This window comes from Ictidomys tridecemlineatus, chromosome 4 (assembly GCF_052094955.1).
Source record: "Ictidomys tridecemlineatus isolate mIctTri1 chromosome 4, mIctTri1.hap1, whole genome shotgun sequence".
Lineage (NCBI taxonomy): Eukaryota > Metazoa > Chordata > Mammalia > Rodentia > Sciuridae > Ictidomys > Ictidomys tridecemlineatus.
The window spans coordinates 60109935-60122903 of NC_135480.1; the positions used below are offsets into that span (position 1 = coordinate 60109935).

General features: G+C 36.7%; 1 protein-coding gene across 6 annotated transcripts in view; it reads right to left on the reverse strand.

The window, feature by feature from the left end:
* The window catches only part of Stim1 (stromal interaction molecule 1), a 214119-nt gene that overhangs the window by 42104 nt on the left and 159046 nt on the right, over positions 1-12969 (reverse strand). For all 6 annotated transcript variants that reach the window (XM_013357672.4, XM_005323132.4, XM_040284868.2 and 3 more), the window contains exon 4: positions 2543-2654. In XM_013357672.4, the coding sequence (XP_013213126.1) occupies positions 2543-2654 (112 nt within the window). The remainder of the gene's footprint in view (positions 1-2542; positions 2655-12969) is intronic.

The following is a 12969-nucleotide window of genomic DNA, read 5'->3' on the forward strand; positions in this document are numbered from 1 at the left end:
AATCATTTCTGTCAGGTGTAACGGACTTAGTATCTGACTAAGCAAAATAAATATTACCATATTTTCTACAGTCTATTTCCCAAGGATACCTAAGAACTGGCATGTTCTCTACTTCTAAACAATAGAAAAGAAAAAGGAGCTAGCATTTACCAAACAATTACTATGTATCTTGTATTATTCTGGCATTTTATATACAATTCCTCAATCAGTCCTTCAACAACCTTAAGAAATCAGTTCTAGCTGGGTGCAGAGATGCACATCTGTAATACCAGCAACTTGGAAGGCAGGAGAATAAAGAGCTCAAAGCCAGCCTCAGCAACTTGTCAAGGCCCTAAACAACCTAGTGAAACCCTGTCTCTAAATAAAATACAAAAAAAAAGGGCTGGGGATATGCCCCTGGGTTCAACCTGTGATACCAAAAAGGAGGGAAGGAAGGGAGGAAGGAAGGAAAGGAGGGAGGAAGGAAGGAAGGAAGGAAGGAAGGAAGGAAGGAAGGAAGGAAGGAAGGAAGGAAGGAAGGAAGGAAGGAAGGAAAGAAGGAAGGAAGGGAGAGAGGGAGGGAGGGAGGGAGGGAATCAGTTCTATTATTAGCTCCATTTTGTGGATAAGAAAACTAAAGAGTTGAGTAACTTGCCCAAAATCACATATAAGTAACTGGCAAAGTCAGGGAGTGAACTCAGATCTGCTAGATTCTTCCCTTTATACCTTATTAGCTGGTGATGGCCCTAGAACTACTGCTCCACCTCATTCACTAAAGGCACCACAGTTTGCCATCTTCTACTCCTGTGCCCATCCTGGCTGGACCTGGTCTTGGCTTTAATCCTAGTCCCAAGAGGACTAAATAGATTCATAATCTGAGAACTGACTTTTTATTCTATGCTTTGAAGTTTTTAAATTCAAACTATAGCCATTACTTCTAATGAAATAAGCCAAGAATCCACATGGCTATAGTGCTGTTTCCATGAGTGGCAAAAAAGAAATCTACATCCTAGAACTTTATGGTCAATCATCTATTCATTTGTCTTCCTTTTCCAATGGACATGGAGTTCCCCAAGATAGGGGTCAGGTCTATTACACTTTAGTCCTCAAGGCCTAGCAGAAAGCATGGCATGTGGTAAGTGCTTAATGAACTTTTGTTAATAGAACTAAATTGAATATTACAAATAAGCCTATCTTCAACCACACAGCACAGGAGGAAGATAAAGTGAAAAAAACAGGGTACTTAGAATAAGGCAGGCTTGGGCTCAAATCCTAGCTCTGTCCCTTACCAGCCTGACAAATTATAAAATATTAAAATTCCATTTGCTCACCCAAAAGATGGAATAGTAATTCCTTCCTTCCAGAATTGTGAGAACTAGAGTAATAGGTAGGTGCAGAGATACACACTAGTAGAGTGCTTTATTATAAAGAAAAGTACAAACATTGCTCTGGAGAGTAAGAAAAAGCTGTGAGGAGGAGGCTGCAGGAAGCAGAGGAGGTAAGCTAGCTCAGCTAGACCTGATCAGCAGTGTCTGGTAATTCTGTGGCTGAAGAACGCAATGTGTGTGCATTACAACAGCTTTACCTTCCCCTTCCCCTTGTGCTGAAGCTCATAATCAGATGTACTTACATAATAAAATGACAGATTATACATAACGAGCACTTACCAGAGGGTAAGCCCTGCAACGGCAGGTTGTTGTCATCTTTATCCCCAGCACCCAGTACAAGTGCTTGGCACAAAGCTGGTACCCAGTAAATATTTGTTGAATGAATAAGTAAATGGATTAATGACTAAATGACATAAATGGATTAATGACTAAATGACTAGTTTGACATAATAAGAAGTCCAAGTAGTGCTCCATCCCTTCCCACTCCCACTTCAAGCCCTAGCATGTTTTGCCTATCAAAAAAAGGCAAAAAGTTATAACACAACAGCTATTGGAGAAGTCATTCCAATGATGAGAGAACCAATGGCAGTTGGCCCCAATCTCTGTACCATTTTTGTCAAAGCAAATAAATAGTATGTGAATAACCCAGGAGAAGCTAAAAGAGTCCTGAGGCTCCTGGGTGATCAAAGGGTAGCGTCTGGGAGAACAAGAAAAGTAAAAAGAAACACCACAGACAAATCATAGTTTTGCCCCTAACTAGTCATGTTTGTGACCTTGGAAAAGTTACTTAATCAGTATCATCAGCTATATACTATAATATCCATTTTTACAAGATTTATGTAACAATCAAATGAGATACTGTATATAATATGTTAAGAAAATGAAAAAATCCAATGAGATACTGTATATAATGTGTTGAGAAGAATGCCTGGCATGTACTAAGCACTCAATAACTGGCAGCTATTAGTACTATTCCAAGACTAATGTGAATATATGCAAAGTGTCTATTGTGCTTTATAACAAGTGCACAACAGACGTAAGACGAGTTGTCTATAGACTCTGCCCCCAAAAGGTTAAAATCTCACTTAACTGGCCAGAACAACCTGAAGGCAGACTCACTTCCAGCTCACTCCTTATGCTCTCAGGTAAGAAAAAACCAGTACTCCCCTCCTGACCTTGGCATAGCATGGCCACTGAGCTGCAGCTTCCGGAAGGTCTCCTCATACTGAGGCAGTTCCACATATGTAATCAGCCACTGTACCACCTCATCCACGGTCCAATTGTATACTGTGGAAAGAGAAAAGTAAATTATGATTCTAAAATGTCAAACATTGCTTGTACTTATTGTTATGATCATATGTGACCATAACATTTAACATGTTTCTGAGTTTAACATCTCTCTTGCCCATAACATTCTAAGTATGAAAGGAGTACACACTGTATGAGTTTTCTTTATATGAAACCCTGAAAAGACATATGAATAGTGATAGAAAGGAGATCAATGGTTGGCTGTAGCCAGGACCTAACTGAGAAAGAACTTAATGCAATGTTCTGAGATGACAGAAATATTCTGTATCTTAGGCTGAGGTGTGGCTCAGTGGTAGAGACTTGCCTAGCATGTGTAAGGCACTGGGTTCATTCTCAGCACCACATATAAATAAATTCCACTGACAACTTAAAAAAAGAGAGAGAAATATTCTGTATCTTGAAGTGATGATGATTTCACAAATGATAACTCCCATCAAATTCATCAAACTATTTAAAATAGATATATCTTCTTAAATGTAAGTTATATCTCAATAAAGTTTATTTTAAAATGTTTCTTAAATTATAAATGTGACAAGGTTTAGAACCACCCATCCATTCATCCATCATTCAATTATCCAACTAAGTGTTCATAAAGGGATTACTTGGAGCCAAGCCTACAAAAAGTTAATTCCCATTCCAGTGGAAGAGATCAAAAACTAAACAGCATCAGTGAAGCATAGATTCTGATAAGAAATAGACAACAAGCACAGAGGAGAAAGGAAATATCTGACCAGGGTTTAGGCTCAGGGAAAATGATAAATTGCAACTTAAAAGATAATAAATTAGTAAGAAGCCTGGTGCACTGGCACATGCCTGTAATCCCAAGGACTAAGGAAGCTGATGCAGGAGGCTCACAAATTGAAAGCCAGCCTCAGCAACCTAACAAAGCCCTAAGCAACTTAGAAAGAACATGTCTCAAAATAAAATATAAAAGGAGTGGGGGTGTTGCTCAGTGATTAAGTGCCCTTGGGTTCAATACCTGGTGCCAAAAAATAAAATAGTAAGAGCTCATCTGAAACATTTTATGAATATCAGGAAAGAATGCACCTGATACAGAATGAAGGCAGGTGCAAAGAAAAATGTGAAATTTAATGTATCTAAATTATGGAATGTAGTAGCAGAAGGAAATTGAAAACATGTCATGAAGTGTCTTGACTGCCATGCTAAGAAAGCTAAGCCTGTTTCAGGTTGCTCTGGCCTGCTAAGAGAGATCCAACCCTACATAGGAAGAAAAGTATAAACCTCTCTACTCCTATCTTTTGTGCATTTTTTATAAAACATGTTAGGCACTTTGTATCTATTCTCTTATTCAATGATGCTATTCAGGGCTGTGCTGTCAAGTAATAACCAGTAGCCACAAGTGCTGACTTGAATATAAACTTACTAAACTTGGATAAAATTAAAAATTCAGTTCCTCAATAGCACTAGCCACCCTTCAAATGCCTAATAGCTAGAAGTGACTAGTGGCTACCATGTTGAACAACACAGAATACATATAATTTCCATTATTTAAAAAAAAAGTTCTGTTGAATAGCACAGGTCAAGATAATTTACTATTCGAATGTTTCAATTTTATATTTTTATTTTGAAGATAATCTTAAATTAAAAAACAAAAATATAGTTTGGATTATCTACATATGTAAGAGTACAGGCTCTCAACTTCATTAACCACATAGCATTTGTGTTCATAATTGTGTTAAAGCAAAATAGCTAGAAGATATTTGCCTGGAATTTTATGACATATGTGCTTTAAATCAATTACCAATATGCCTCAAATTTAGGTTTGTAACACAAAAGAACCTAGAGGCAAAAACTGATATTTTTATATAAAATATATTTTCTTAACTATAATTCAAATTTTCAAGATAAATGTTCCACTACTCAATATAAATTGCCAAGAACTGTATCCAGAGAGATTGTCATAACATCAAATGATCACCTAATATGATTGATCTATTTGATAGGTCGTAATAAATATGGGTCATTTTTACAACCAAGCATCCACTTCTCCTGTTGGTGGCAATAGTACTCTGAATTTGAATTAGGAAAAATCACCACTTGCTCTCAGGTAATATGATTCAGACAAAGCTAAATCAACTGGTAGGCGTAAAGAATATAAACCACGTGGGGCTGGGGTTGTGGCTCAGCAGTACAGTGCCCATCTAGCACGTGCGAGGCTCTGGGTTCGATTCTCAGCACCACATAAAAAATAAATAAACAAAATAAAGGCATTGTGTCCACCTACAACTAAAAAATATTTTAAAGGGCTGGGGATATGACTCAAGCGGTAGAGCACTCGCCTGGCATGCGTGCAGCCCGGGTTCAATCCTCAGCACCACATACAAACAAAGATGTTGTGTCCGCCGAAAACTAAAAAATAAATATTAAAATTCTCTCTCTTAAAAAAATATTTTTAAAAAGAATATAAGCCACATTAAGTCAATTAATGTAATATAGTCCATCCTCTTGTCCAGAGCGCTCAATTCAGAAATGAGCACTTAACCCAACTTGAAGTTGAAGAAACTAAAAACCAGGATTTTTATTTGGCCCATAGGGAATAGACTTGCTTTTCTACCCCTGACATCTCGTATGAAATGATCCCAAACTATAATATTGATAATAATAATATTAATATACAGCATCACTTATCGTGGTACTATTCTAAGCACCTCAGATATATTAACTCATTAATCTTTACCATCACCATTCTCATTTTATCCTCATTTTAAAGATGATAAAACTGAGACACAGAAAGATTATATAACTTTCCCGAGGTTATACAACTAAGAATTGGTAAAGCCAAGATTTAGTCTCAGGTAGACTGGCTCCACAAATGGTGTTCTAAGCTATTACAATCTATCTATATCTATCCATCTATCTCTCCTCCCTGATGCTGCTAAAAGCCTTCATTGAGAGGCAAAGCTGAACCAAGAGGTGAATCCAAATGACATCATCCAAACCCTAAGTCAGAACAGTCCTATTTATAATATTTCAATTTGGGGACAATAAGTAAATTTTCCCCTTTTGCTTATATCAGATTGAGAGGATTTTTTTGTCATAATAGAAGCCAATTCTAATTGAAATAAATATTGATCATTTGCAACATGGCAAACCACATCTTCATTATACCTGGAGATAACAGCTAATTGTCCCTTAATATAATGTTGCAATTTTTAATGGATAATTATAAAAATTATTCTTTTAAAATAATTTTGATATTTGTGTGGTATTTAGACATAAAGAAAACAAATTTAACTCTCTACTTTGTCAAAAGTCAATTACTATGTAAAGGAACTGAAGTGGAGTTAATACACAGGGAATACATTCATACCAAATGAAGTCAAATGAGATCATGATATTTTATACATATCAAAGTTTGCAGTAGCTGAAATGGTGAAAAATAGTGGGAGGAATGAGTCATCAGGTGGCACCTAATAATACAGACAATGATGAACTAAAGAGTCTGGGAGCAACTGAAAGTTTGGCATGTACAGTTGCTGCAAAAAGGTACCATTTCATTAAATTTAGAGCTTATTTTTACTTAAAAGTATAAATCTGTTTTATTTATATTTGTTACAAATTTAATACAGCAACTTAAACTTCATTATGTTTGTATATATTTAAATAACCAAACAAAAATAATTTAAGTCAGCACTGCAGATATAAATTATTTTCCCCAGAAGAAATATGTACATTTCTCAAATTTGAAAACCACTGCTGTGAGCACTAAAAAGCCAAAAAAATTTTTAGAGACAGAATAATATGGTGATTTTCATCATTCTCCTCTTTTAGGATCTACATCTTTACCCAAAACTATCTTTTGTCAGATGTTGTCTAATTTCCCTTTAATGGTCCGGAAACATTGAAGGCTTATGAACTACGTTCTATTCATTTTTGCTTATTCATTATTTCTAATATAAAAGCTTAATATACAGGGGCATCAATAAGAATTTACTCAAAAAATAACTAACCTAAATGAGGAGTTCCAGAAATGTTCTAACTGTGGGCCTCCAAACAACATCTCTAAAAATATTCAGTTCATGTAGATGGGTAACTTCTGAAATGTTTGTCAAAAAAAATAGACATTCCTCATACAGGCATGCCTCATATCTTAGGTAAGCTCACATAATCTACAAAAGTTGGAAAATTTGGACCAGTCACTTCATTCTCCTATTTTTGTCACAGAGAAGTTCGGTACATGATACAAAACAGCCAGCCAGGAAGACATCATGCATGAAACAAAGTTAAAAGCAAAATGTCCTCAGGAAGATGCTGGAGCTCAGGAAGAAAGTTCTGATGCTGACTGACTTTGAAGATAGATTAGATTACATGCAGAGGCACAGGAGGTGAGACAAGAAAGGTGGTAGGGGAAGGAAATAAGGCAGGTATGGTATGCTCAATGACTGTATCCTAGAAGACAATAGACTGGAGGCTTAGGCAAAGGGTGTTCAGTCACTACTTGGCTAAATTCCTAGTTCCCACACTAGATTTACATTGGAAGGAAAAGAGAAACTATTTCTAAGAGATATGGTCAAATCCCAGGATATGGGAAAAGAAGGATGATAGAGTTGGGATTATTTTGAGGAAAGAAGGACGCACTGTTATTCCTAAAAATAAAATTGTATCTTCACACATTACGAATATGACCATTTACTATGGTTTGGAGTGTCAGGTAATATAGGCAGACAAGAGTGACACACATATAAAAGGCAGACAAGTGCTAGCTTGTAAAGTACAGAGAACAGCACACTCCCACCAATGCTGCCAATGGAGTTCGGCTGCATCCAGCACAAAGAGGCCTCTCTGTTTGGCATGTAGAGTAGAAAAAAAAGGACATTTTTTTGTTGCTAGAAAGGCCTAAGGCTAGCGGTGCTTCAAGGGCCTTTTGTCTCCTGGGAGGATGCCTTAATACAAGCCTAGACATAGACTCTCAACATGTAGAAACTACTCTATCAGCACCCTACACAACAGGAGTCATTTTAGACCAGAGCTTCTCATCCTCTACACCAATGAATTAATCTTTGTTGTGGGAGCAGTCTATGCATTATTTCAGGATATTTAACATATTCCTGGCATACACCCCCTAAATGCGAGTAACATACTACCACTGAGACAAATATTGCTCCAAATATTGCTGAATGTCCTATGGGGAGGCAAAATACCCCCAGCTGAGAACCAATGCTCTAAACATTGCATTGAGAGAAAAGGTCTCTAAGGGGGTCACTATACTTCAGTGAGGATGAACTCTAACTAACCAGTCCTTATATAGCTAAGCTATTGGAGAAAATGATAATGACTTCAGCGTGTCAGATCAAACCTCAAGGCAGTTTTTATTTATTTATTCTTAGTTCTATACATCATTATGTTACCTAGGCAGCAAAAAACCCTAACTAAATAGGGTTTGGCAGCATGGTGTCATCCACCCAAGTGCACTACAGTCTGAGCCATGATGAGCTGTATCCTGTATAACATCTGTATCTCAGATACCAACTATGAGTCCCAACATGATCTTGCTTAATAGTCCAATTGAGACATTAGGACCTCTTGTCTCAGATTCAAGTACCTAAAAGGTAAAAGTCTTGTTCTGCCTCCTCATTCAAAAAGAAAAACAGGGAAAAAAATCCATGGGCAAAAATGAGGAAAAAGGCAACAGCAAGTGCAGAAAGCTCATTATCAATAAGAGGCTATAGAGTTTGGCAAGGAGGGTTTACAGGAAAGTACAGGTAGACTCTAGATGACTCACATGTCCAAATCCTAGGAGGACATTCAAGCAAGAAACAGTATCGTAAAATTATAAGTCTCCTGGAGCCTGCCATGTGGCCCCAGACTACATTTCAGGCAAGATGAGGAACAATGCTACACAGACCCAAAGAAAGCCAATCTCTGAAATTTCCATGATGAACAGTCCTTCAAAAGAGAGGTACAAGGTTGGGCATAGAGACTCACACCTGTAATCCCAGAAGTTCAGGAGGCTGAGACAGGAGGATCACCAGTTCAAAGCCAGCCTCAGCAATGGTGAGGTGCTAAGCAACTCAATTAGACCCTATCTCTAAATAAAATACAAAAAGGAATGGGGTTGTGGCTCAGTAGTTGAGTGCCCCTGAGTTCAGTCCCCAGTACCAAAAAAAAAAAAAAAAAAAAAGAGGTGTAGGATAGGGAAGTAGCTCAGTAGTAGATTCAACCCTTGCCTAGCATGCATGAGGCCCTAAATTAATCCCCAGTACTAAAACAGAACGAGAGAGAGAGAGAGAGAGAGAGAGAGAGAGAGAGAGAGAGAGAGAAAGAGAAATGCATGATGCCAGACTCAGACTCAGTGGCGCACACACCTGTAATCCCAGCTACTCAGGAGGCTTATGCAGGAGGATTGCAAGTTCAAGGCCAACCTGGGCAATTTAGTGAGACACTGTCTCAAAATAAGAAATAAAAATGGTTGGGAATATAGTTCTGTGGTACAATTGCCCAGGGTCCAATCCCTAGTGGCAACAAAAAGAGAAATGCACAAGGTGACTAACCATGTGGTATCCAATCTTATTAATGATATAATCTATCTATAAAAAGAACTCTGAACACAAGCTGTCATATATGTATATATGCTTATAATTAGATTCATGTACTAACAGAAACATTGTAAAATATACATAAAATTAAAGAATGAGATGAAAATAAAATAAACACAAGCTCTAGAATATTCTTCAAATTAACTTATGATGGCAATATGTGGGTTCTGGATAACCTATATTGTACATTCTGTTAGTATTTCTGTTTACTCACTAGCAGTACCACTCACTCCCCCACAGACTTATTATGGAGGTAAAGGAAGGAGTATAAAAAGATTAAAAAGCATTTATCTTATGCACATCAGCAGAGAGCCCCAAAAATTGATCAATTAACTTCTCCAATAGTAAAGCTATATTCTGGCCTCCATGATATGTTTCATAGGTAGAAAGGAGTCTTTTCATTTGAGAAAGATTTTTATGTTAAAATGAATAAAAACCTTGTTGTATTCTGAGGTAACAAAAAATAAAGTTATTAAAGATTGCCAAATCCCTAGGCACTTCAGAACACTAAATTTTTATTATAGAATATATTAGGAAGAGCACTGAATTCAAGGCTGGAAGATCTTTTTTTTTTAATTTTTACAAAGAATGAATTTGACACATTGTTCACAAACAGAGCACAGCTTCTCATTCCTCTGGCTATACATGGTCACTCCAGTAGTGTAATCATACATGTATATAGGGTAATAACGTCAGTCTCATTCTACCACCCTTCCAACTCTACACAAACCAAAGTGAGGCTGAAGATCTTGATTTCTATCCTGCCATAGACCAACTTAGGCAAATCACTTAACCATTATGAACTTTAATTTCCCTTTATATAAAATGGTCATTCTGTCATTCAACAAATATTTATTTTGTGTTAATTCCATAATAGGCATGGGGAAAAAAGCAATGATCAAGGAGAGACTACTATCCCCATGTAGCTTACAATCTAGCAATACCTATCTCCCAGAGTTGTTGAATAATGAGTTCATGAAAATGAGTTTGAAGATGCCTAGGATTTAATGTAAATTCAGTAGTTAATTATTTTTTCATATTGCATTCATTTGAAAAGGGGTGGATGTTAAGGATTGGTCAGAATCTTTGTAAACAAGAGATGCAGGTCTACCAGAGGAAGAAACATGAGCAAAGACACAGAACTATAAAGTATGGATCATATGCAGAGAACACTGACTCCAGTTTGGGACAAGTATAGGAATGAGGAGAATTGGGTATTGCTGAGGCCAAATGATAAGGGTCCTTGAAAGCAGGTGGTCTCAAACTGCAAAATAATTTGTCCATTGGGAGAAAAAAAACATTTATTAAGCACCTACTACTTGCTTGGTACCACTCTAGAACACACTGTCCAAAACAGAGTCACAGATCTCATGGTGCTTATGTTCTGGGGGAGAAAAACAAGGTAAAACATTATGAATAAATAATATGTCAGGTGGTGGAAGTACAATGAAGAAAAATTAAGCAGGAAGAGGTAAAATTAGAAAATGGAATGAATTTAGGTATAAAATGAATTTAAGCAGAAAATGAAATGAAGTCATAAGCTATGTGGATACCTTGGGTAATGACACAGCGGTAGAAAAAAAAATTATTACTCTCTAGCACCTGTGCTACAGTGATACCTGCAGGTATGTACCAAGGCAGACACTAGACCTTAGCAAATCCTTTCAATTCCAGGAAAAGAATAAGCAATGAGAAATGGGTTCCTGAATCATAATCTCTTTCCAGTAATAGACTTGTGATGCCTCCTGATGAAGCCCTCAGTTACTTCTGTGATTTCAAAACCACATTCCAAGAGACCCAAGTCTGACAAGAAGGTTGCCAGTACTTTTTTGGGGGGTCTCCTTCATATAATTATCAGTTAATTAGTTGGTTCTTTGGTAATCCTTTGGTCAGCAATTTGGTCACCTATTGTATTTTTTTTAATATTCATCCTTTAGTTTAAGGTGGACACAATATCTTTACATTTACGTGTGCTGAGGATCAAACCCAGTGCCTCAAGCATGCTAAGCAAGTGCTCTACCACTGAGCCACAACCTCAGCCCCTGGTCATCTACTCTAATATGGCATAGCAATTAAGAATATGAACTTTGGAGATATATACAATATACTACATTCATTATTTAACATAATGTATCTTTATATTCATGATTTTTTAATTTTTTGTTTTTTATTTGTTTTAATTAGTTATGCATGACAGTAGAATGCATTTATGTACTTTGATATATCATATATAGATGGGATATAATTTCTCACTTTTCTGAGTATACAGGTTGTAGAATCATCAGTATTAAGCCCTGAACTCTCATTGCAAAAATAATCTGGGCCTTAGGCCAAGACCTCACATGATAGACCCACTAGGCTACTTGGCAATAACCAGGTCTCTCAAGGCCCACTAGTCCACGCTATTAAAGACCAAGTAGCAACTAGACTAGGAGAAAGATTAAAGAGGGATTGGCAACATGGCTACAGAGCAGTAAAAATTCTACTAGGAGGGTTGTGACTGTGGCTCAGTGACAGAGTGCTTGCCTAGCATGTGTGAGGCACTGGGTTCCATCCTTAGCATTGCATACAAAAATCAGCAAATAAAATAAAGGCATATTGTCCATCTACAACTACAAAAAAATTAAAAATTAAAACCTACAAGAAGCTTTGGAACATTGAAGCACTGCATACAAAAATCAGCAAATAAAATAAAGGCATGTTGTCCATCTACAACTACAAAAAAATTAAAAATTAAAACCTACAAGAAGCTTTGGAACATTGAACGGCTGAAACAACTGTAAGACCACATGATGATAGAGCCAAGTTGACAAACTCTTGTCTCCTGATTCTTACCCTGGGCTAGGCCCTGTGCTATGTGTTAGGAAATGGAATCATACAAGACACTGGCCTCAAACAGAATGATAGGGAAACAGTCAGGAAACAAGACCATTGCAATTAGTGCACTAAGTGTTACAATAAGATAAGCATAAGAAATTATAGTAACGTAGAATACGCCTAATTTAGCCTATGGTTTTCAAGAAAGATTTCCCAAAGAAAGGGATACTTCAATTGAGTCTTAATTGTCAAATAAAGAAGGAAGAACAGAGGGAATAACATATATATTAAAGCACCAAGAGATGAAAAAGAATAATGTATCCTAGGAATAGATGATAAATTAGTGCAAATACAAAGGAGATGTAGTAAGGAATGGTAGAAAATAATAAGAAATAAGCATGAGCCTGGTATGCTAAACTCATCTAGCACAAAGCCTGGTATACAGAAGGTACTCTATATTTTTTTAATCTTTTTGATTGCTTTGGTACTGGAGATTTAATCCAAGGGTGCTTTACCACTCAACTATATCCCCAACCTTTTTTTACTTTTTTTTATTTTGAGACGGGCTCTTTGTAAGTTGCTTAGGGCCTAAATTACTGAGGCTAGCCCCAAACCTGCAATCCTCTTGCCTCAGCCTCCTAAGTCACTGGTATTACAGGTGTGCACCACCATACTTCATTTTTTTGTTTGTTTGTATGATTGGTTACCTGGTTTGGTTTGGTTTGGTTTAACATAGGACTGTTTACACAAATTGTTGGAGAGAAACAATATCTTTTAGGGCCTATACTAGAATTGGGTAAGGAATGGCAGAGGACTACAGCATTAAAATATAAAGAAACTCTCAGAATATAGAAAGAAATAAAATTTTTATTTATACATACATATTGATACTCTTTTCCAAGTGAAGTAATTACTTTTGA